General features: G+C 37.2%; 1 protein-coding gene across 1 annotated transcript in view; it reads left to right on the top strand.

Moving 5' to 3' along the window:
- Nucleotides 1-27,023, top strand: part of LOC122798666 (fucolectin-4-like) — a 315,163-nt gene that overhangs the window by 175,660 nt on the left and 112,480 nt on the right. The window contains exon 3 of the mRNA XM_044067753.1: nt 16,333-16,627. Coding sequence (XP_043923688.1) covers nt 16,333-16,627 — 295 coding nt within the window. The remainder of the gene's footprint in view (nt 1-16,332; nt 16,628-27,023) is intronic.

Below are 27,023 nucleotides of genomic sequence, written 5' to 3'. Positions count from 1 at the left end.
TCGACTGAAGTTATAAAATTTCTTGGTGTTTTCATCTCTAAGAGTGGTGGTCAGGTTCATACTGAGTTATTTAGAAAAACATGCAGGAAGAATAGTCTATTACATCATCAGAGCATGCACCCTGCCCACGTCTATAAGAATGTCATCCAAGGACAGGGGCTTAGGGTATCGCGGCTTACTAGCTCGGACACAGGCTACAATGTGACCCTAAGAAATCTAGAGAAACAATTTCTGGAAAAAGGTTATAAGTCTCAAGAATGTGTTCATTTAAGAGATGGTGATTTTATAGACAGACTACATAGCTGAAGACCCTACTTCAGAGATAAGAGAAAGCAGTTGACAACATCTTTGGACATCAGGTCCATTCATTCCGATAAATGTAGGTTGACTATTTCATATTCTTCCAACAATAAGGTCATTTATGATATAGTATATAAGAATTGGCAGATACTTATGTTAGATGGGAAGGTGCTAGATGTTGCAGGTAGTCATCCTAGCTTTGCTTATAAGAACAGCAGGTCCCTTCAGAGGTGCCTCTGTTATAATAATGGTGAAACCAAGAGAGTTCAATCTCAAAGACAAGAGACTTTTAGCTGCCAGAATTGTAATCATTGTTCCTATATGATCAATGGCAACAGGTTTGTCCATCCTACTATGAGTTTAGTCACTATGCTGATTGTAAAACCAGAGATTTAGTGTATTTAGCATCTTGTACAAAATGTCCTGCCTTTTATATAGGCAAAACAAACCCGTACATTAAGGGAATGGGTTAGGGAGCATCTATATGCGATAAATAAATTTGATGAAAGTAATGCCCTTTCCAGACATGTACTTAGTCATGGATCTTCTCACAGGTTTTTGTTTTTAGCTATAGATCTTATTTATAGAAATGCTAGGTTAGGTAACCTTAAGAATTTGACTGAGATAAAAGAGACTAAGTGGATCAATTGGATGCAGGCCGACAAGGCATATGGTTTGAATGACAAGGTTTCATTCAAACCTTTTATGAAGCATTAGGTCTTTTGATCATAATATTTTGTATTTATTATTTATTTATCATTATCATTATATGATAGAGTCACTATGTAGCTAGCATTGTTTTATCTTGCAGCTGTATAGTGCATTATTTGTATTTTGCCATCTACCTTAACATTGAAGTTTCCATGCTTTTCTTTTAAATTATTTTACTATTTACTCACATGTTTAGTAATGATATACTGTCATCTGTTAGCTGTTAGATTAGTTGCTCAAACCTTTTATGCATTTCATGATGAAGTTACATAGTAGCATCCAGATTTACTTTTTTATATTTACCTTTTATACATACTTTATATGTTAATAGTTTTTTATGATGAGTTTCAACAGCAGTTTCTTGATCATGCTATGTTTATACATATTTTATTTTATGATGAAGGAGATTTTAGGCGGTGTTCCAAAGACCAAGTTACCACCCTAACAGCTATAAATAAATGCAATCTGGGGGTCATGCTGCTCAACGCTAGAAGTCTAAATCTCAAGATGCACTCACTTGAAGCACTACTCAAAATGGAGAACATCAACATTTGTGTTGTAACAGAGACCTGGTTTAAAGCAGCAGAAAGCACCCCTGCACTACCAAGCTATAACTCATTCCACACCTTTCGGCTCCAGAACATGGACCGAAGCTCCAAAGGTGGTGGTCTCCATACTCATAAAGGATATGCACACCTCCATACCAGTAGCCCAGCAAAACGCATCGCAGAAACTTCAGGTAGAACTAACGGTGGGTAAGATGGCGATTCAAGTTGTAGGTCCCGAACCATGTCCTAAGGCTCTCACTCCATGTTCCTAAGCACCCTGGAAACCATTAGGGTCCAACCCAACACTCTCATACTGGGTGACTTCAACTACCCCTCCATCAACTGAGAAAACTACTCATGCACTAATACACTTGCCCAATGCTTCCTGGAATTCATTAATTCCAATGTGCTGGACCAGCACATTCTTACCCCCACTAGAGGAAGCAACATCCTTGACCTGGTTATTACTAACATGGTCAACCATTGCTCAGCACCAATAGTCAATTCCTCCCTGGTTACATATGACCACAAACTAATTATTGTGGAAATCCACACCTTACCCACCCCACCAGCAAAGGTAACCACCATGAAAAACTTCTCCAAAGCTGACATTGGTCTCCTAAAAAAAGAGGTGGCTAACTTCATGGCACTCATGCAAATGGAAAATAGATGCATGACTGCCAAATCATACACCAGTGCACTGTACGAACACGTACATAAATGCATGGAACTAGCCATACCCAACAGAACCAAGATGCTCTCCTCCAAAAAAAAGGAAAGCAAATCTGGTGGTCCTAAACTCTGCAACAGAAGGAAGAAACTGGTGAAGTCCCAAGACTTGAAAAGCTCCCTTATTAGCCTCAACAAAAAGTTGAGATCACTCATCAAAACCTCTAAAGCTAGCTATGAAGGCAGAATTGCGGCAGACCCTAAAAACAACTACACAACCTTCTACAGTTATAGAAAAAATCTCCACGGCAATACCCAGATTTGCTCTGAGTTACTGCACAATGGTACCTCCTATACTGAGCCAACAGATATTGCCAACATGCTGGCCAACAGATTCTTTGCCAACTTTACCCCCCCAAAGGACTAATCACAATACAGGAAGAATGCCAGGCACCCAGCATTACTGCAGCACAGGTTAAAGCTGCATTGTCCAAGGCCAAGAATACAGCTTGCATGGGACCCAACAATATCCCTGGCTGTGTTCTAAATGAACTACAAAGTGAACTGGCAGCACACCTGTGTGCCCTGTTCAATCACAGCCTCACCTCAGGCTTTGTCACTACAGAATGGCACACTGCAACAGTCATCCCTCTCCATAAAGGAGGAGTGACTACAGACTCTGGGAATTATCACCCCATTAGCCTGACAAGTCTGGTATGTAAGGCTATGGAGTGCATCATCATGGACCTAATTAACAAGGGTCTAGGGAATCTACAAACTATGGATCCCATGCAATTTGATTTTGTGATGGATAGATCATGCCTGCTCAACCTGGTTGACTTATTGGAATCAGTCACCAGAGCTGTGGATGAATGCAAGGCAATTCATACAGCCTACCTCGATCTGGCTAAGGCCTTTTATACCATTCCCCACTCAGGAATTATTGATAGACTCACCAAACTAGGCATCAACCCCAATATCACTAGATGGGTTGCAAACTGTCTCACAGATAGAACACACGGTATGAAAGTAGCAGACTCCAAGTCAGACTGCTGACCACTCATGAGTGGAGTCCCACAGGGATCAGTCTGGAGTCTCTCCTGTTTGCCATCTACTTCTCAGAAGTCTAGGCCAACACGAAGGGACTCTGGCTGACCAAGTTCACTGAAGATTGCAAGCTGGGAGCCATTATTAACTCCCCAAGGGATGTAGACATCCTACAGAAAGGCCTCACTGAGACCAACGACTGGTGTTGAAACCATGGCCTTAACCTTAATGCCAAAAAATGTGTCATCATTCCCTTTGGGAAAAACTCAGCTCCCACTAATTACCACATTGATGGTAGCCCACTGAACGCTGAAGGCATTATTAGACATCTGGAGACACAGGTTGACAGCAACCTCTCCTTCAACCACCACATTTCCACTGTGATCAGAAAGTCCTTCTATGTGGCACATCTCATTACCAAGGGTTTTGCATCCAGGAAGAAAGAGGTCATCATCTCTCTCTACTCTTCTCTCATTAGGCCAATCATCGAGTATAATGCCCCATTTAACATGTACCTCACTAAACACCTGCAACAGCTGGAAAGGCCACAAAGTACCTCACAAAGAGGATCCTAGGCCTTAAACACATCAATTCGGGGAGGTCCATCTTCAATTTTGCTTGAAAACGTAGAACTAGCCTGGCAGTTAAATTTAGATGCATTCAGACCACCTGGTCTGAATGAAAATTGTAATATATCCTGCATTCTAAAACTTAAGAGCTACTTGAGGTGACTGCCATGCCATGACTATATGGAATGTATGTATACTATTTTATACTTATTTTATAAGATTTATTTATTTTATATTCAAAAAAAATTTTTTATTTATTTGTTGTGCACAAGTTTTTAAATACTGCTGACTTGTGGCTTTACACTCATATATATTGCTTATATATTGCTTATATATATTTTTTTATATTATTTATAAGTTATATATTATGTTTATGCAATTTTATGAATTCAATTTGATTAATTAATTGAAGCGTTTAGGAAATGTATTAGTGTCATTTCCTGTTTGTTTTGTATTTAAATGAATGCTTTTTAACTGTTAATTGTCTTCCTTCTGATGAAGCTGTGACATGGGTTACGGCGAAAACGCTCTACTCTTGGAATATTAAAATTTTGCGTTAAAGGAGATTTGGGTTTGTGCTTTCTGCCCTTTAAGCCTGCTTTCCGGACTCAAGGTTGCCTGCTGTTTGTTTTTATTGGTTTATCTGTTTTTCCTAGTTTGCATTCATTACCTCAATCAACAGAACATGCTGGAGGGACAGGATCATATCCCAGAGACTGCCCATGCTCTGGAATAGACTACCCATACATGTCAAGCAGAGCACCTCACTAGCCCTTTTCAAGCAAAATCCTGATGAGTAGATAGGAAATAGAAAGTTCACCCAGAGGATCACTCCAGTGGCTCTACTTGATAGAGGCACTGGGAACAAACAGTGGCATGATACTAGGGAACTTCTATGGGCTACGCTTGTAAAGGCTGCAGGGCCGTTGGCCTAGTACACACCTATGAACCTATGGACTTATGAAGGCATGATTTTATGCTGGAAGGCATGATTTGCGTATTTAATTGTTTAATTCAGCTGGTTGACAATGAATGTTGATTTACATATATGAGTGTTGTTATAGTTTATTTTGATTGTCTGAAGAAGCATTCTTAGTTTGATGCAAAAGCACTCCCTGTTTTTTTATTCTTACATGTAATAAAGTGATTAGTAACTGTTTCTATCACTGTGTTGCTATCTTTTTCTATTTTTTATGTTAGTATTTACAAAGTACCACAAGCTTCCTTACTTTAACTGTAAAATACTCAAATGAGATGATAAACATTTTAGATGTTAATATTTATAGAACTCACACAGGTCTAAGCACGACTGTATATAAGAAGCAGAAGTAAATATTTTACATAGACACAGCATGCATCCACATTTTGTTCATAGAAATGTGTCAAAAGGACAGTTCTATAGATTATCAAGGCTGTGTCATAATGATGGTGACATGTTAGAATTTTTTTTCACAGCAGACAAAAGATTTTTTTATTAAGAGGCTATACAGAAGAAGAGACTGATGTAGCACAGAAGGAAGTGCTAAAGCATAGGTCAGAATCTGCTAGACATTATTTTTTTGTTAGACGTGATGAAGTTGCCTCGATGCCTGATGCAGACATTAATAAGGTTAGGCTGTCCCTTACTTATTCTAATGATGTTAACGTTGTCTGCGATATAGTGAAAAAGAATTGTCATATTCTCACTGCTTATGATAAATATAAAAGTTTGTTCGGTGCAACTCCTAATTTTTGCTTTACGAGCAATTGGTCTGTGAAACAGTTATTGCGCTATAAACCTGCACGGAATAAAGATGTGCTGTTATCAAACAGAAAAGGGACTTATCCATGTAAATCTTGTAACATATGTAAATATGTGACTAGTACTAATAGCTACAAGAATAATGTGACTGGGCGTATTTACCAATTTAACTTTTCTGCGGACTGTAAAAGCACAAATTTAGTGTAGCTTACTGTCTGCATGATTTGTGAATGCTACTATGTTGGTAAAATGAATAGGTCCCAAAGGGACAGGATACATGAGCACAATGGGCCCTAATATACAGGATACATGAGCACAATAATGATATTTCTAGGAAAGATATCAGAAATCTCCTTGCTAGACATGTTGCAGGCACTGATCCTTCTCATAAATTTGCATTCCTAGTATTAGAGTTCATTAAACCTAACATTAGGAGAGGTGACATTAAAACAAAGACTGAGTGTGCAGAAACAAAATGGATTTCAGAACTGCATGCTGACTGTGGGAAAGGCTTAAATGGTTCTGTACCTTTAACACCTGTGCTGAGCTCTGGAGCTCTAGCCCACCTTGATTTGTAAGTTAGTATTTAAGAAATGTTTTAATTGCTGTGTGTTAGATCTGAGGAAGTGCCTGTAACAGGTGTGAAAGTGCTCATCTTCTCTGTGTTTTTATTGTTTTTAACATTTGTTGTAATAAATAGAATGTTAAGTGGTAATCTCTGCTGTGTTGGCTGGATATACTTGTATTGGGCAGTCTGTTTTTTCTGGTTTATCCAGCCTTGTCCACATAACCTGTTTGTTCTATCTTTATTTTAACTTATATTCAATTTTTAAATTGCAAAAGTGTATTTTTAATACCAAAAAGTAAAAAAGCTTAAAAGGTATCTTTGGTAGGGGAACAAAATATTCATTACTCATGACCTGCCTGTCCCATATAAAATAGAAAGGGAAAAGTTAGCCCCTTTTTGTTACCATTTACTAAACGATAATATACAGTTTTAAATGTTAGCCCCTATCAGACGTCTTTTTAACTTGGAAAGGTCATAAATATAAAACTAATTCATTTGATGAAGCAAAATCACTTTTTTGTTAAGTTGTTTAACTTTAGATTAACTAGTAACTATACTGTAAGTCGCTGACATTACCTTCGGTAACGACTTGTTTCTTTCAGCTGTCTTTTATGTGCTATGGTAGGTTAAATCCTAGGCCTTTCAGCCTCATGTTTCGTACATGTTGCCATTTTTTATATTTAGTTGCCAAGCAACAATATAGTTAGATGACCTTTGCACTTCATCTTATATTTGACTTCTAGCAGATATGCATTTCATTTCCTATTATATGCAGAAAATTGCATTTTCCATTGAATACTAACATGCATTTTCCCTTGGATATTGCCATATTAAGGAATACTAATTATTTTTTCTTAGGGTTGGACTTAATGTTCTCTAATTGTTTAGAGACTTAAGATCATTGAGTTTGATTAATTGATGTGTATTCCTTGTTTCTATGAAGAAAACAAATGTTTATCATATTAACTTTTATTTAGGTAGATACTAATACAAGGTACAAATGAATTAGCTTATTGCATGATACCCTGAATAATGTGATATAATTGTTTGACTTCTGTTCATCATGTACACAATTTTTCTTATTTCTGCTCAGTTACCATTTTATATGTAAACAATTTCATCTGTTTTTCATTTGACAGCATAAATGTTCACATAATGCCATTAATTGAGACAGATATACTTATTATAATGCAGTTTGTTGTTTAACTGTTCAAGCTATACACACACACACACACACACATATAAATGTATATAATATATATATATATATATATATTATATATATATGTGTGTGTGTGTGTATATATATATATATATATATATATGTGTGTGTGTATATATATATATATATATATATATGTGTGTGTGTGTGTGTGTGTGTGTGTGTCTATATATATATATATATATATATATATATATATATATATATATATATATATATACATACATATATACGGTCTTTCACATTTAATAAGCATTACTAGGGGAGGTTATGAGCTGAGCATGAATTCAGGATAGAATATCTTATGTTGCTAGGAAATAACTTTTTTTCTGTGACGTGTTTATTAACTAGATTTAGCATAAACGCAGAAACATGTTCAAGGTTAATAGATAACTCTCAGTATAGCCCATACTTATTTCTATTCAATTCTTCTCAATATAGAGGTATTACACTTAGGCATAAGATAGGTTTGAGAGGAGATTTACATAATGTATTTCAAAATGACAGTCTCTTTGCCCTTATTTTATTACAATTATTTTTTATCACCAACTCTTGAACAGTCTTTTCCTTTAAAACACATGATGAAGAACCTAGCAATAACTTTTTAAAAGCTCCTCAAATTTCTTGTCATAATATAAGTAAAATTACTTCTACTTTTAATCAATTAAAAAATATTCATAGATTTTACTACTTTCTTGCTTTATTTTGAAAGGGATATAACACATTTTGAATACTAAAGGGTTTCCAATCTTCAAAAAAAAAAAAAAAAGAAAAAACAATAGAAATATTTTTTTTATAAACCTGCAGCTAATTTTGAATCTGTTTGAAAAACTCCTATGGAATGAGGGCAAAAGATTAATCTAGAAAATAATTGAACTAAAAACACAAAATCTGCAGGAAATATATGAAGAACAATGAAGCAGCAATCTTAAAAAGTTTCTGGCAGCTAATACTCTAGAATCTTATTTTTGCCCTAAACATTTTGTACTGATACAGTTGGGCACACCATATAATCATCAATTAAAAAAATGATGTAATACAATGAAAATGCTTTACTCAACTTAGCACTTTTATCCTCTATTCAAACAGGACTAAGTACCTTCATCTTAACAACACTGAATATTAAAATATGATTATTTAAACCTGGTGACTTACATGAATTTAGCCTCAGTTGGCAAGTAAGCTTCTTGTGTTACAAAGAGATTCCCAATCACCCCCTCTTTCAGTGTGGGATTCTTCCTATCAGTAATAAATTTATATTTTTTTAATATATACTTCTCCCTGAATGTTGATATAAAGCATTACTAGTGGTTTTTTCTCTTTTTTTATATTACATAGATAGTCATAAATTATATCATGGAGCCTCCTTTTGGTTTTCCCAACATAGTATGCAGGGCATGCAATACAGATGGCCAGATAAATTACCTTTTTTGGTGTTACAACTTAAAATGTCTTGAGCTACAAATATTCCTGTTGTACTCATCTACACTTGCATACAGACCAGCAATGATGTACTTACAGTACTTACATTTACCACATCTCAATATCTTACTCCTGCTACAATTTAGACTGACACAACTTCCATCCTTGACATTCCCAAGGTGATTATTTTTGCTCCTATCTGTACTACAGACCAAAAAAGGGACTCAACTAATTTCTCCTTTAAATTTTGGAAGAATGTAACGTCCCATGTTCTTTGGAGGATATTACTGATTCTTCCTGCATCTTTATTATATGGTATAACCATACCATGGCATGGTTTCTGATTTCTACCTTAGTCATCTTGCATTTGAAACCCAAATTATCCTCAGGGGATCTACCTAAGATAGGGAACATGTTTGTACTTCTCCCGTGTAACATTTGCATTAAAAGCTTTTGATTATACTCCATCTGTGGATCTTTTTTTAAGTATTTGTATTTGTTACCAGTTGTATTTCCCACTATGATATGGCTAAATTTAAGGCTCATTATTTCCTTCTGGTGGCAACTGGAATGCAGTAGTTGATTCTGATCAAGCTAAAGCACATTTATCTATATTTAAAAATCCAAATGCATCACTAGCTATTTTAAAACTCCAAGGAAAATATGAAATCTTAGGTTTACTATGTTTCAGTCTCACATAAATTAATAAATGTATATATTAGTCACTTTGTTATAGACCTTGGTCAAGGATTGACTATCTTCTCATTTCAAATGTTTTGTTGTAAAATGTACATTGATACAATCTTCCACCTCAGAAAATCCAAATCCACCAGAACCACGAGAGCGAGAGATTTGAACCACAACACAGAAATAAGTAGGACGTGCTGGAGGGACAGATTCATAACCCAGAGGCTCCCTACACCCTGGAACAGAATCCCAGTCCATGTTAGGCAGAGCCCCTCACTGACTCTCTTCAAGAGAAATCTTGACGAGTGGATGGGAGATCGTAGGTTTACCCCGGGGGTCATCTCTGTGTCACTACTAGACAGAGGCATAGTAAACTAAACCCTAAATGGTCATAGTATTCTCATTCCAAGGGGTGGCGAAAGCCACACACACTCTGGCTAGGCTTATAAATGCCCTAGGGCAGATAGCATAGTATGAACCTATGAACCTATGAAGCCCTTATAAACCTTTCATTTAGAACCTTTAGTTAAATTATTCTGAACATTAAAATAACTAATTTTATTCAGAAAGTAAGCAGAATGATACAACGTATTACTCTAATCCAAATATTGTAGAACATTTTGAAAACTTTTTCTGTAATACACATGACAGTGAAACATAAACTCTTACTAATGATGATCTACTGACATTTTTGGAAGACTTAACATTTCCTAATATTGAACAAAATTGTATTTCTCCCATATCACAGCCAATTCAGTCATCTCAAATGAAAGTACCTATTAGTAGTTTAAAATGATTTAAAGCACCTGGACCTGACAGATATTCCACAGACCTTTTCAAATGTTTTGAAAAACAATTTTTACAAAAGTCCCTTTAAACTTATTTCATTTTATTTGCAGTTGGGCTTATTAGACCTCTACATAAACAGATCCAAAACAGGCAGATGTTTAGTTACTGTCCATTGCTTTCATTAATATTGACATCAAGCTTTATGCCATGATCTTTGCAAATACAATTACAGAAAATTTTCCAAGCATATCTCCATTCCAATCAAGATTAACAAACAATAATCAGATCTCTGATCAAACTATAAATTTTGAAATACTACAACTATTCAATAAAATTATAATGTTAATATTTGTTCTCATAATCCAAGTGACAAAAGCCTTTCATAAAAGTTATAGATTTGTAATTTCCAGTCTTAGATAAATTTGGCTTTTCTGATAATTTCATAAATTATTCCAAGTATTATATTCCAATTTTTCCACATAAATATTTATAAATAAGCTACTGTCTGCCTCTATTTGAATTAAAATTGTACTGTTTAAGATTTTCCTCTACCCCTGTATCTTATTAACTTAAACACTTAAGTTCATTTTCTTCTATTGTTTTAAAAATACTAAATATTTAATTCATCATTCTTTTAATTTTAGGTTTCCTTTCACTGCATTCACTATTTACTTTTCTTGCCCAGATGTAAATAGACCACACATTCTCACTTCTAATAATATCTTTTCCAAAATTCCTAGCAAATATTCCAAAATCTTTCCTTTCTTCTCTATTACAGAATAAAAATTATGCTTTAAATCTGGCTAATTTCCAGGGTATAAGATTATCGCAGTCCACTAAATATATAGGAATTAACATATCAATCTCTAGTAATCATAATTACCAAAATAAATAACTACTATTCATAATTAAACATTCTAACAGATATTGGAAGATAGAGTCAAATGAAACTTGCTTTTTATCCAAAACTGCTATTATGAACATGAATATTCTCCAAAGACGTTATGCTACTATGTACAATCTACCTAGATATTGTAATACCATCTTTATTAATCTAACAAAATTCATTTGGTAATCCAGAAGTATGCATTTATCATATCCTAAAAACCAAAAGGCATGAATCTCCCTCACTTTTGTGTATTATACCTTCTTAATTCATCTTGGCTGATTAGAGTTAGTAATTGTAATTCCAATTACAAAAAACAATGGAGCCCTTCATGGCTTTGCATCTGGCACAACATTTTCAAAGTTTATGACAAATGAATTAAAATTCAACAAAACTGATCTTTTTCAAAATTGATTTTTGGCCCTTAATGTATCTTAGCCTATAAATCAGCTTCATATAAAATTTATATCAAAATAAAACTTAAACAAATGTACCTATATGCATCATACTGAACTAAACAAAGCAGTGCTATTAATGAAAAGCTTATAAAATTATCAATATTACTGAGTATTAAATTAATTCCTTTTCAGAAATTGTATTATACTCAGTTAATGATTTTAAATAATACTTATCCTACACTTGTTAAAAAAGTCTGTTACAGTTATTCATTCTCTGATAACTGTACTGCACATGGGTCAACTGATACAGATCTGCCGCATATCCTAGGGGATTATAGACATAATCAGAACTATGGATTATCTCAAACATACGACTATTTTTAATCTCTTATCTATTTCTTGGTAATTCTCAAAATTTTCATATATCACCTGCAAAATGAAATTGTATAACTTAATAGCTCTTATTATTTGTTTTACTCTTCTGAAATTTTATATAATGAAGAACTGGTGTAATTTGTCAGATATCAATTGTTTGGAGTTTGTCCATTAAGCAAATAAATGCAACTAATTTCAGAATATTTTCTAGGTATAAACTTGATTTAAATAATTTACTTTAAGCTCAGTCTACTGCATTTAATAGCTTATTGTAATTCTCTTTCACTTTCCAGCCTTAGTTAAGCTTATCTATAACATTATATTATTCATTTAATTCTCTTGCTTTACTTTTTATCTATGAGCTAGTTGATTACATTTTGTGATGAGCTAGAAGAGTATGTTTATAATATATTTACATTCAATACAATGAGCTTGGATATCAAAGATGTGAATACTGTATATAATTCTTTTTAAAGTACATTTTTTATTTCTTTATTAATTTCTTCCTGTTATTCTCTGTATTTGTTCAGAGTTATGTAGACTTGGTAAAAGTTATCAATAAAGTATTTTTCAGGAAAAATAAATGTCCTTAATGTTGGGCCTTTGCTTCTTTTACCCTCCCCCACTATTTTTGTCTTTGTGCAGAATTCTTATGCTAAGAAAATGAGAGGTATATGTTTAGCCTTCTGTGGTTCTATATCAAGAGGTTCAACTGCTTACTTCATGCACTTAATGCATGCTTGCTTTGTTTTAGCTGATTTACCATCATATCAGGTTACATTTCATATCCTACAGACATAACTAGATAGCAGCTTATATGCGCTTTTATGCTCAGAAGAGGTGGGGATACAGGAAGTAGACTAAGCAAACTGAATATTATTAAACTTAAATGTGAGAATGCAACATGTTTTTTTTCTAAAAAAGTATACTTGATTATGCATTTTAGAAACTTGTGTTGATTATGCTGTGTACAACACAATCAAAATTTACATGCAGTTATGTATTTAATTTATTTATTACCCATGGCTCTTTTATTATGATACTTATTAGCTGTTTACTCATAAATTTTATTTTTACTAGTTATCTTCATTAAATGCACACTGTAATGAGGGCATTTTGGCCATTCTGTTATTGCCTGATACCTAGCATGTTAAACATGTAACTATTAATACATGGCACCATACATACAAACATATATATATATATATATATATATATATCTGTGTGTGTGTGTGTGTGTGTGTGTGTGTGCGTGTGTGTGTGTGTGTGTGTGTGCGTGTGTGTGTGTGTGTGTGTGTGTGTGTGTGCGTGTGTGTGTGTGTGTGTGTGTGTGTGTGTGTGTGTATATGTATATATATATATATATATATATATATATATATATATATATATATATAGGGATCTGTACAGGTCCCCGACAGCACTTTCTGCCGAAGTAGAAATCACCGAACATACATAACCGAAAGTGCTGTTCACCGAAGCAGCACTTTCAGTTATGTATGCTGGTTGTGCCGGTTGCACTATAGTGTGGTTAAGGGAGAATTCCCTTTTCCCCACTGTAGTGTGACCTCAGAGTGAGAATATAAAAGTAGGGGGGTGTGGGGGTGCAGGGGAGCTTGCCACCCCCTGCATAAAAGATTTATTGTTTTTTATTTTTTTGAACAGACTTTAATGAAAGCACTTATTCAGTGAAAGCACTTTTGTTAAAGTGCATTCGGGTATTGTGGATTTGGACTATTAAATTTCATTCAATAGTCCTAGATCCATATATATATATATATATATATATATATATATATATATATATATATATATATATATATATATATATATATATATATATATATATATATGTATGGGTCCCCTTCAGTCGATCAAACGTTTACTAGTTCGAACCACATATGGCCGAGACCATATGTTCAAAATTGTAATTGTGCGATCAGACTGAATGGAGATCTCTGTACAGAGTGGAAAGGGAAGATTTCCCATTTCTGCACTGTAGTGCAATCTCGGAGTTAGTATGTTGGTATATTTAAGTAAGGAGGGTGTGGGGGGTTCAGGGAGGTGTAGCCCCCCCTGCTATAGATGTTTAATTTTGTGTGTTTTTGTTTTATCTGTTTTTACTTCGGTGTTCGAACTTTTACGAGTTCGAAAATATGGTCTCGGCCATATGTGGTTCGAACTTGTAAGTAGTAGAAGTAGAGATATATATAAATGTGTGTGTGTGTGTGTGTGTGTGTGTGTGTGTGTGTGTGTGTGTGTGTGTGTGTGTGTGTGTGTGTGCGTGTGTTTGTGAGTGTGCAAAATGCTAATATTTGAGTCTGGGCTAATGATGCGTTACCTGTTCAGACAGGTTTCATTTTGCAGTTTATATTTTTAAAAGTATTGGTTAATGTAGGTAATTGTGGTTTGATTTTCTGTGTTTTAATTTACAAACCTTTGTCTGAACTATGGTGTTTTTGTATAGCTTTGACAAGCTCATTCATGCACAAGGATGCAATCATATTGCACTAAATGGTATTACTGAAACAAATAGCTGACAGCCCAGATACATTTCCATGATGAAAACAATTTCCAGACTGGATATAAGCAATCAGAAAGGTACTTCTTTCCTTGCCAGGACCCAGGAAAATACTTAAAGAAAGCATGTATTTATTATCACTGAATTACCTTTTTTCAATTTAAAATCATTACCACTGGGGGAAAAAAAACAAACATATAGAAGTAATAAAACATATGGTGGTATTAGGTTCCAAGATGTAGAAGTTTATTCTTTTGCTGCAAATTTTAACTTTATTTTACTCTGGATAGACTTAAATTACACTTATCAATAGAAAACTATTCAGGAACAGATTTTACTAAATTCCTGTAAGTTTGTCAAATATAAGAAATATGTAACAATCTTTTCATCTGGTTTATAAAATTTACCTTAGAAGGAAATTTATTTCAGTCGTTAGACTCTGCATATATAAAATATGGAATATATTTTTTAAATTCCATTAATATCATAACAGATTCTTATGTTTTTCCATTGCACACACCTCTAGATTTAAGGAAACTCAGAAAAAATGTAAAATGAATTTTAAAATTAATTTACTAAAAAGAAATGGGTTAGCATTTTTTGGTCTGATTGCTTTTAAAAAAGGAAAAAGCTAAATCCCCAGAATATTTATTGAAAGATTATAAGCTGGATGAATGTGTTAACCAATGAATATTATCCAACAGTAAAAATTGAATTAATCTGTACATAATATGAATAAAGTGGAAAATAACACTATTCCCCCATTATATGGAAATTTGAATGCTATCATTAAAAGCAAATTGATCTACAAATGAAGTTTGTCCAAATTATATGTCAGTTACAAATAATAATACTTTTGATGCAAAATTCTGGAACTTTTCACATAGTAATGAATTGAGTTACTCAGTAGATGGTATGAATAAAATGTTAAATAAAACATGGAACCAAATGATAAACTCAAACAAATACACAAGCATGGGGAGAGACAACGCAGTAATAGCTCCACACAATGACTCAAAATATTTTGACAAATAACAAAGAATAAAACTTTGTTACTTAAATCAGTTAGTGAAACTTCTTAAAGTTTATAGTTATCTCTATAAAATCTTTGAGTTTAGTAACATGACTTCTTCAGTTTGTTGATGTAGTAAAGATATAGGAGCTGATTGGACATACATGTTTATGGATTATGAAAAAATAAATGTATATTGGGGAAAGAGACATATGATTTTAAGTGGTAGTGGTTTAATAACTGTTCTTTAACTTGATCAATAATACTAATGAATGTTCCACTTCCCTTATCTGTAAAGCCAAACAACAAAAATATTATGGAATTGTGTGGCAGTGGCTAGAAAAGTTATTACAAAAATTGGAAATTGAAATCAGTTCCTACATTCAAATAATTTTTTATATTTAACAACAATACTATGTGAAACTGAAAATAATTGATCAGAATAAGATCTGTTTATCATACTAAGACTTTCAGTGGTTGGGATAGCCTTGAAATATCAAGACTCTTAATGTGTTAATTGTATAAGATTACCTTGATGATTCAATGTGTTCCTAATATTGTATAACAGCATATGATGCTGAATGTCTTCCTTTCTGTGTCTAATGTGTTCCTAATATTGTATAACAGCATATGATGCTGAATGTCTTCCTTTCTGTGTCTAATGTGTTCCTAATATTGTATAACAGTATGTGATGCTGAATGTCTTCCTTTTTGTGTGTATATTGTAAATATGTTTAATTAATAATTTTTCTCGTAGAAATTATACCTCACAAATTAATTAAAGTAACTGTTGTCTTTGTTTTCAAAGCATAAAATAACTGATGCAGTTCAGCATTACATAAATTATTCTTGTTTTTATAATTTCAGAGACCAATGTAGCACTTACAGGCTATGCTACACAGTCCTCAGATTATCCAGGGACCCCTGCTGGGCCTGCAATAAATGCAATTGATGGCAAAAGGAACAGTGAGTACTACACAGGAAAGTCTTGTACACACACAAATTTTCAGTCCAGCCCCTGGTGGAGAGTTGATTTGCAAACTTCTTATCTGATATCAGCCATCACTGTTACAGCAAGAGGTGACTGCTGTACAAGTCGACTTGAAGGAGCAGAAATCCATGTTGGTAACTCACTGAAAAATAATGGTATAGACAATCCACTGTAAGTCTACAAAATCACTATCCCTGTTTTCCTAAAGCTGTAAAAATGTCTCTCTCCTCATTTATTTTCTAGGTTTCATTTTTCATCTGTTCTGTCCCTTGCTTTTTTAGGTACAACTATTTGTTTAAAAAAAAAATAATTGTGTTTTTGTGATTTTGTTTAGTACTTGAAATAAGTGTTAGGGAAGAATAACATTTATGTAGCTACTAACTTGCTATGATGGTATTAGAGAAGCTACATAAGATTACTGCATACATAAGATTACTGCATTGTTTAAAACAAAGGATCACAGTTTATAAGATGAGTCATACCGATTACTGCTTAATTTAAAAGATAGGATCACAGTTTCTTGGATGAACATACTGATCACTGTTGTTACACTTATGCAAGAAGTACAGAATTTCCACATAGAAAATATTCAGAAAGTTGAAGAGAAAAATTAGAAAAAAGAAACATATGTGCACAAGAAAAAATGTCAAAGCTTCAAAAAATGTGTACTCATTAATACAACAGAATCATGAAAGACATTCCCCGGGATTCATGAAGCTCAGCGCAAGGCCGGCGTAAGGGCTGCGCCGGCGGTGCAGTGAATAGCCGGCGTAGTAGCACCATATGCATATTAATGAGAGTGCGCCGCAACCACAGACATGTGCGTAGTGTACGTGAGTGAGCCCAAGTAGGATGCGTCCGGAGGCGTGGCTAAGCCGGCATGCGGTGAGCAACCTAATGTGCTGACTGCCACGGTCTGCCCATAATAGTAATGGCAGCAGCCAGGGCCCGTGCAGAATGAAATGCACGTAGAGTATGCAACATAGTACCCGTCCCAACTAAATGGAGAAGCAAATACAACCCACGAAGGCTTAAGTGTACCCGTCCAAGGAGCAAAGGATACGCATAAGACCGCATTTGTCCCGCAATGCACCGTCAGTGGTTATACTCAGAGAAGGTGTACAGCAGCATGTCAGCGCGCCGCACCGACATAGGAGTAGCGACTAAGGTCACCACCTGTCCCACTTTGCGAGGGGCAGTCCCTCTATGGGCAGTTGTGTCCCGAAAAAAAATATTAAAAATGGCAAATGTGCTAAGATTGTAGGACATAATGATATCCCGTATTTAATGAAATGGTTGCATGAATTGGTTATTTCTGTAACTGAAATACCTAAATGTCACAAGAAACAGAATAAGCAACCAAACTGCCACAACAATAAGCTTTTATTTAGGCAAACAAGTGAAGTTCTATGCTATATAGTGACCGTGTGTATGTGTCGGCCTGTAAAATCAGATGTGAGTCCCGAAATATCCCACCTTGGCAACTGGAAAAGGTGGCAACCCCAGTAGCGACATGGGCATGGTCACCAGGGTTACCAGCTGTCCCAATGTGCCATGGACAGTCCCTCATTGGACAGTTGTGTCCCTGCAAAAACGAAAAAATGGAAAATGACCTGAGATTCCCTGCCAAAAATATTCCCATAATATACATGTAATAGTAGCATAAAACATATAATTTGTATATGAAACACATACATGGCATAAGAAACTGAATAAGGAACCCAAATGCTAACAGAATAAGCGTATAGTATGGCAAACAAGTGAAGTTCTGTCAACTCCACTTGCCATGGGTATGTGTTGTCCTGCAAAATCCGAAGTTTCCACAAAACATGTCCCACTATGGGCACTGGAAAAGGTGCCAACCATAATGGTCACAAGCAGTAGTGAGAGTACATAGCCGGGTAGCTGTGTTGACATAACAACAGGAAGGAATCAAGATACCTTAAACACAGGCAAACATGTGCATAGCAACATATCCCACACCCAGCAACGTCTCTGTCGCATACACTGGATGGCGTATGTTGAAGTGTAATATCCAGAAGCAGAACCCATGCATTCAGATGTAATACACAATAGCCTCATTGTAGCATGTAAGTCCCACCCATGTACACATGTGCACCCAAACCTGCTAGCATCCGTGTGCAGCTATACACCTACACACAATGTGCATACCTGAAATGTGGTAAGATGTTTGTGTTAGGCAGTGCCACGCTGGCAAATCATTACCCACATGTCACCAACCCACCTCAGGTACAGATATGGAAATGGCTGCATGTGAATGTGTCTGCAGAATGTGTACATCCCGCATGTGGTATGTACCCGTCCAAACCATATAGGTTTGCATACGACACGGTGCACATAACTGTACACATGTGGACAAGTTGGGTTGTTGAACCACCGCATCGATGATTAGCTATGCAGAGAAGTCGAACATATATAGCGGAACACGTGCCTACCAAACAGGACGTCCTAACAGGGTGCTACAGGCAAAGAAGGGGAAGGTGGGACATCACATGTGGAGAGTAGCGTTGCCGGATGGCCAAATACACATGGTCAAGGTAAAGGACGGAACAACATGCATATGGCCGGATGGATGTTGTTCGAAAAATATATATAGAAACACATATGAAGTGCCAGTTTAGACTCGAAATACTATATAATGCATTGAATTGTACCGTACAATATGGCAGTAGAACTGATCATGCATGTAATTGGTGAAGCTAAGCTGTAGTGTGATGGAATTCTGACCCTGGCAGTAACCAGTACAGCAGGCTTATGTCTCTCAGCATTAATTATCTGCTGGGTTACAGAAAAATAAATGTATGTACATGCATAACATCACCCCTTCCCCTGAGGAGGATGGCCTTGTGAGCTCTATCAAAGATAAGAGTACAACTCCTTACCAGAGAGACAAAGCAACGTATTAAGAAATGAACTGACTACTGTATCGGAACAGTCCAGGGTCCTTGAAACAGCTACAATCACAGAAGGACACTGTAATTGACCAGGTGCCTTGCAAGGCTGTGTTATTCTCATGGGAAAACATTTTAAAAGCACGACCTCAGCACCCACGTATGTATAGACTATTGCGGACCATAGTGATGGAAATGCCCTGTGACCGACCACATCAGTAAGGTGGGCAAAAGCTGATTGTAAACACTATATAAAGAAATTGCTTACTGTATAGAGTCAGACAAAACTCTCATACTTGGACTGTATATTATTTTGCCTGCCTGTGTACACTACTAAAACGTTGTGAACCCGAGCCTCCTGTGTTATTGACTGTCACTTAGAAAAGCCTACTGATAACTACAGTCTGGTTTTAACAACTTATTTGACATTGTGATCCTTCTTATCCGGAATTCCCTTGGTAAGCTACAGGTCAGAGTGCATGGGTGGTTAGACATCTGCGAAGGAGAATTTGCCTAAATGGTTCTTCTTGAATGAAAAGACCTCCGACTGAATTGTTGTGTGTAAAGTGGCTGTCTACTGTCTGATCTGTGGCTGAAAAGCGGAAAACTGGATCCCAAGAAGAAAACGTGCACTCATAAACAGGAGGCTCAGGTAAGGAGGGTTTGCCTCTTTGTGTCTATTGTAGATCAGGGACCAGACTACATTGTATTTCTGTTAACAGTTGTGATAGCGGGTCGAAGACCAATCCAAATAGTGTTAAATCTGGACATAGATCAGGGGAACACAGAGTAGAGTAAATAGTCATTGTAGACACTACAGTGGATACAGGGAAGGAGATACCACGTGGTACGAGAGAAGGGTACGTAACAGTCGTGTAGAGGATATGGGAGATTAGTGAACAAACAGATCATGTGATCCGCGTTTGACGGGTGACGTGAAGTATATGCAATCGCAGACAGCACATAATGTGAGATATTCAGCAAAATGGGGTAATAAATATGACATTGATGGTATATTAGACAAAATATCGTTACTGAAACATTGTAATCTCTGAAAATGTGATGCACATGTTCTAGGGTAACCACCTGTCCCACCCTGTGAGGGACAGTCCCTCTTTGGCCAGTTGTGTCCTGCAAACAAACCAAACAAATGGCAAATGTCCACATATCTCAGGACAAAGATTTCCCAGATATCTTTTCAAATGGTAACATAAAACAGTAATTTTCTATCTGGAACAACAAAATATCATAATAAACAGAATAAGCAACTGAAATGCTACAAGAATTGGTAGCTCTCCTGGCAAAAAGTGAAATCCTGTCCTATGTACTGGCCGTGGGTATGTTTTTTCCTGGCAAATTACACGTTCCGAACACTAATGTCCCACATTGTGCATTTGAAAAGGTGGCAGCCCTAAGATGTGCAGGCGACAAAACAGCGACAATTGGGTATCCATCAAGCACATAGGTGGATTGAGGTAGTGAACCGAAGGGAACAGAACACTACAAATGCGAAAGCATCATACGTACACAGAGAAGATCATAATACAATAGTAGCGACAGCCCCCCCACCCCCCTACCACCTCCGATACCACATCCAGGATATGAAGCGGGAGGGCAGGCTAGTCCCCACACGTTATCCTGTGGCAACAGAGGTATCACAATGACCAAATGTAACAGAAGCTATTGAAACCACATCCCGAACTCGTAACATACCTAGGGACACTCGAGTAAGAAGACAGTCACTAGAACAGAGTGTGGATATCTGTCAATTAATTGAAGTACCGAACCCTCATGCAGGACAGGAAGGCCAGGACCCAACCCCCGTAGTGTATAGACCATGGACACCAGAAGATATCTGTAAAGTCACAGAGGGAATTCCCCATCTACAAAGTAATCGCTATTCACCATGCAATACCCCTGTATCTTCTGATCGGAAAACAAAGGGGGAATGGCGGATGGTACAGGATTTACAAGCTGTAAATCATGTAATAATACCTAGGGTACTGATGGTGCCAGACCCACACACAATATTGAATGCTATGAACACGCCACAGGAGTATCTTACCATGGTACATATAAGCTATGCTTCCTTTGCTATACCTATATATCCAGATAGTCCGTATTGCTTTGCATTTACATTCAGGGTAACAGATACAGCCATACTCGGCTATCGCAGGGATACTGTGAAAGTACAACGATATTCCCACAGGAGATGGCTAGCTACATTCCGGTGTTTACTCCACCCAGGGCCAGTCAAGTTCTACTTTATGTGGATGATATTCTGCTTGCGGCCCCTACCCAGCAGCAATGTATGGAAGATACAATAGCATTATTGAGATATTCAGCAGAACAGGGACATAAATTAAGCAAGCATAAATTGCAACTACAGAGAATACAGGTCAAGTATCTGGGATATGTGGTATCCAAGTAGGGTAGAACATTACATGACGATAGGAAGGTAGCAATTTCACAAGCACCCAAGCCAACTACCAAGAAGGGAATGAAGTCCTGTCTGGGCCGACTAACATTTGTCAAAGCTGGTTACCAAACAATGCTTTGGAATCCGCTGTATTGTCTGCCTTAATCTTTAATACACCTATGGCAGCACAACACATACTACACTGGATTACAGTAGCAGAAACAACTTTCTGCAGACTAAAACGTTCGATAGCTTCAACATCTGTATTAGGTCTCCCGAATAATCATAACACATGTTGTCAGACTGTAGATTGTAAGCGGAGATATATGACGTCAGTCTTGATGCAACAGCATGGAAGTAAGCAACGCTCCATAGCTTACTACTCATTGCAGTTGGACACTGTGGCATGGTCAGTGCCACATTGTGTACAGGCAGTTGTTGTAGCACCCATGGCAGTACAGGCCCCGGCCTTAATGTTATTATACCACCCTCTCACTGTGAGAATGTCTCATGCAGTTGCGATCATTCTGCTGCAAGAGAAGATAGCATTCCTGACCCGTGCTAGACATTTGTCTTGTTTGACCATACCACTGAGACAACCTCATATGGTGATTGAACGTTGTACAACATTAAACCTATCAACGTCACGTCCGACACCTGTGTATGGCACACCACACAGTTGCCTATACGAAATGGATGAAATAACTACACACAGACATGATATCACTGATATACCCTTAGATGATGCAGAGGTGACAGTTAATGTGTACGGATCATGTAGACAGAGTCCTACAGGAACGAATCAAGTAGGTTATGCAGTAGTTATTGATAATGAGATTGTAGACGCCCAACCCCTGCAGCATAACGTGTCTGCTCAAGCAGCAGAATAGATAGCTTTAACACGTGCTTGTACTGTAGCGAAAAACTGATGTGTGGACATATATCCCGATAGTCAGTATGTTGTCTGTACAGTGCATGTTTATGAGCAGCAGTGGAAGAATAGGGGAATGATAACATCCACCGGTAAACCGATTAATCATGCGCAATTGATCTCGAATGCATTAGATTCCATTCAGTTACCCACTAAAGTAGCTAATTGTAAATGTGCAGGTCATAGAAAGCAACAGGATAACAGTAGGAAAGGTAAGGCATGAGCTCATGCAGCTGCAAAACAAGCAGCCTCACAGTTGGAAAGTGTCTGTTTGAATGAGGAATGACAATCCTCAGACATTTTAGATGTAGAAATGTTACAAACAATGCAAACATCAACTACGAAAGCAGAAAAGCCGATGTGGGTATGACGAGGAGCAATCCTTGAAGACGGACTGCACATATCCACAGTGAGAAAGCCAATATTAACGTCTAATGTATTCAGATATGCGGCTTTGTGGAGCCATGGGTAGAGCCATGTCTCAACAGGGGGGATGGTACATTTGGTTAACAGAATACCCCTAACATACGGAATTAGGAACCACATACAAACATCATGAGCAGCGTGTCACATTTTCAGTAGATATCATGCACAGGGAGCATTTAAACCGAAGGGAGTGAGTTTACCTACACCACCATAACCGTTCCGTACTATTTGTATGGAGTTCATACATCTGAATAAATGTGAAGGGAAGAAATACTGTTTAGTGATTACACATATATATAATCAAAATGGGTAGAAGCATTCCCAACCATGAATCTGGATGCAGCAGCAGTGGCAAAGGTGCCAGTAAAATAAAGTATCCCTAGATCTGGCATACTGTAAAGAAGCCACAGTGACAATAGAACACATTTAGTGAACCAGACAATCACACAACCTGGGGGATTATTTTGTATTTCCATGAATGTAAATTGCATGTACAACCCACAGTCAGCATGACTGCTGGCGCGGTAAAATGGGATCCCGAGAAATAAGTAGAGGAGGTTGGTGGGTGACACCCAGATGAGTTACATTTGCTGTCTACCTCTAGAATTGCTGAGCATGACAACAGTTCCAAATGTAAAGTGTTGCACCCACTTCGAAGTAGTATGTGGAATGGCATATCATGTGCCAGAGTGGAAAGCTGTCATGCCTGCAGAGCCGGAGGTCGATGGCTCATTAGCAGGTGACATGAGAGGATTGTTAACCAATAACACTGTTTTGCAGTTAAAGTCTTTTACAGATAAAGAGCAAGTGAAGCCGGACGCATAGCTGACACCAGTATCCTGTATGTATGTCACTGTTATTCAAAGAAGATAATTGGCAAGTGGAAAGTGTGAAGGTCTGTACCAGGTACTGTTGGCAACGCCTACTGCAGTAAAGTTTGCAGAGAGGTCGTCTTGGGTTCACCTCACAGTTTTCAAACCGGTAAAGGATATCAAGTCTGATTTACATCTTGTAGCTGATATACCATAGAGCCTGAATCAGCCGGGCCAGACTGTATAACAATACAAAGCAACCCCAAAGACATTTGGTTTACTGTCCTAATGATTATACACCTATTAACCATGTTTGTGTTTACTTTACATTTGCTGGGACCTTACCTGCATATAACTACATGGATACAAATAGTGATACATGATGAACTGGCCACAGAGTGTCTTCCACACTTCAACAAATACCTAGGCATGACGCGTGTGCATGTACAGACTATGAACATTTTAAATTGCTGTGTTTGTACTGCCATACCTACATCATATGGAGGACTTCCGATGTATGGTGTCCCCTTGGGGATAGATTGAGACTTGTGAATATTTACACTTTGATACAGGTTCTGTGAGATCACAGGACAAAGTGGCACTGTACTTACCTGTTACACAAAAAGTAATTGTATGTTGTCATAAACATGATACAGTTCAAGTTGGTGGGAGTATTTGTAACATAACTGTGTCTTACAAATGTCATATAACAGCCAAAGATCACAGTACTACTTGTAGCACCATTCATTATCTGTATTGAAGCTTCATGAGAACAACGTGGAAGGATGTGCAGAAACTTCCTGAATTGTATAAACAGTCCTCTGTTAGAGACAGGAAAATGTTACATGCAGAGGTAACCCGCATCAGTAGTAAAGTAGAATATTGTTATGTTGTTTGTGGGAAAAAGCATATCAATGGCTACCTGAGAATTGGTCCGGCAGTTGTTATTTGGGTTATCTGGCTCCAGTCACATGACATACTGCACAATTGCCTCTGGGTACGAAACGAACTATAACACATATAGCTCGAAGAACTGGGAACACAGTCGAGAAACCTACTAATCCAGTGGGTGAAATGGAAGCTGTTCTGACATTCCAGTCTTCTGCAAGAGATAAAGGAATATCGATTCATATGGACTTGAGTGACAGCGTCATAACCTGGGCTGGAACACTCCCAGCTTGTGGAGTAGTGAAATCAATCAGGGAACAGAAGAAGTTGTCAAAACCTGTCGGAGGAATGATGAATGTGACTTTCCGCTCTTGAACTTGTGACTGATGAACTGGATGCAATATGAGAACTGTTGTGTCACAAAATGTAATAGCGCACGACTGCACCCTGGCGAGAATTGGTGCGTCTTGGCGCTTATTAAAGAAGATCGCTGTGTCCAAGTACCACATAAAAAGACCAAAATCAACGACCACCTAGAGGTAATACAGCAGGTGTCATCCATGGCGGAACCAGGCCCAAACCCACTGACGAACCATTTCCACAAACCATTTGGTGGATGGGGTTCAGTCATACTTAATATCATGATTGCCATTTGTGTTGTTCTGCTCATATTGGGAGCATGTGTCTATTGCGGGATACTTTGCATGTAAGTATGAGTCAGGGACTCTGTCGACGTATCTGTACCCGAGACTATGTATCAAGACCTGTAGTGGTATTTGTCAATACAAAATGCAATCCTTCTTGAAATGTACAACAAATTACTTGCCTAGTTAAACATTCCAGAGAGGAAGAGGCTAGGGAATGAAATAATGTTGTATATGTTTCTGGATAGAATAGAAGCAATCAAAGGAGGGAGAATGTTAGCAAAATACATATTTAAACATATATATGACGTGCTACTTTAGAAGCAAATAGTGTATAATGCATATTATTCTATCTTATAATATGGCAGTAGAGCTTATCATGCATGTAATTGCCTGTAGTGTAGCTGCAGTGTGATTGAACCCTGACCCTGGCAGTAACCAGTGCAGCAGGTGTATGTCATTCAGCATTAGTCATCTGCTCGGTTAGAGAATAATAAATGTATGTACAGGTATATCTGTCATCCTTCCACTGAGGAGGATGGGCTTGTGAGCTCTATCTAACACAGAGTACAGCTGCTCACCAGAGAGACAAAGGAACCTAGTAGGAAATGGAGTGACGACCGGATCTGAACAGTTTTGGAACCGTGACAGAGCAGAATTTACCGAAGTACATTCTAATTGACTATGTGGCTCACAAGGCTGTGCTATCCTCATGGGAAAACATTTAATAAGCATTACCTTAGCACTGTTGTAGGAATACAATATTATGGACTATAGTGATGTAAATGCCCTGTGACTGACCACATCATTAATGTGTGCAAAAGATGATAGTAAACACAATGCTCATACAACTGTAACATGTATAGAGTAAAACAAAAGTCTAAACTTGTACTGCATAATTCTTTGCCTCCTGCTGCACAGTAGTAAAACGTTATTAATCTCAGCTTCCTGTGTTATTGACTGTCAGTTTGAAAAGACGAATGAGTGTTACAGTTTGACTTAAACAACGTAATTGACAGATGTGTATGTTCTAGCATGGGAATAGGTCAAGCCAACCATCACAATGTCCATGTGTACCACATACAAACAGCCAGTAACACGCAGTAGTAGTGCATGAAGGCATACATGACTGTGGGAATAGTACAGGACATATGGCACATGCCAAGTGCAGATGCATGACGCAAACCCCAGGATGGGTGTCCCTGCAAAGAGGAACATGTGCCAACCACACCTCCCACAGATGTACCGGCAATAAAAACACATGGCAAACACACAGAAACACTACCATCCAACACACGACTGCAACGGAGCCTGGTCAGACACCAACATGAAGCATGCACAAACAGGGACTTGTATAATGTTTGCCTTAACACCCCCCCATAGGCCAAAGAAGAATAGAATGGACATATGCATGTAATGTTGCGAAGGATGGGTGGTAGTCCTCAGTATCACAGTGTTAGGGACACAGATACACAGTCATCAACTGTGACGTATGTGCACTGTAGACAGCATACCTGCAAGTAATACAGAGGACA

Source organism: Protopterus annectens, chromosome 3.part1 (assembly GCF_019279795.1).
Source record: "Protopterus annectens isolate FY-2018-M chromosome 3.part1, PAN1.0, whole genome shotgun sequence".
Taxonomy (NCBI): Eukaryota; Metazoa; Chordata; order Ceratodontiformes; family Protopteridae; genus Protopterus; species Protopterus annectens.
Note: the sequence above shows the minus strand (reverse complement) of the source record. Positions and strands in the feature narration are given on the sequence as shown.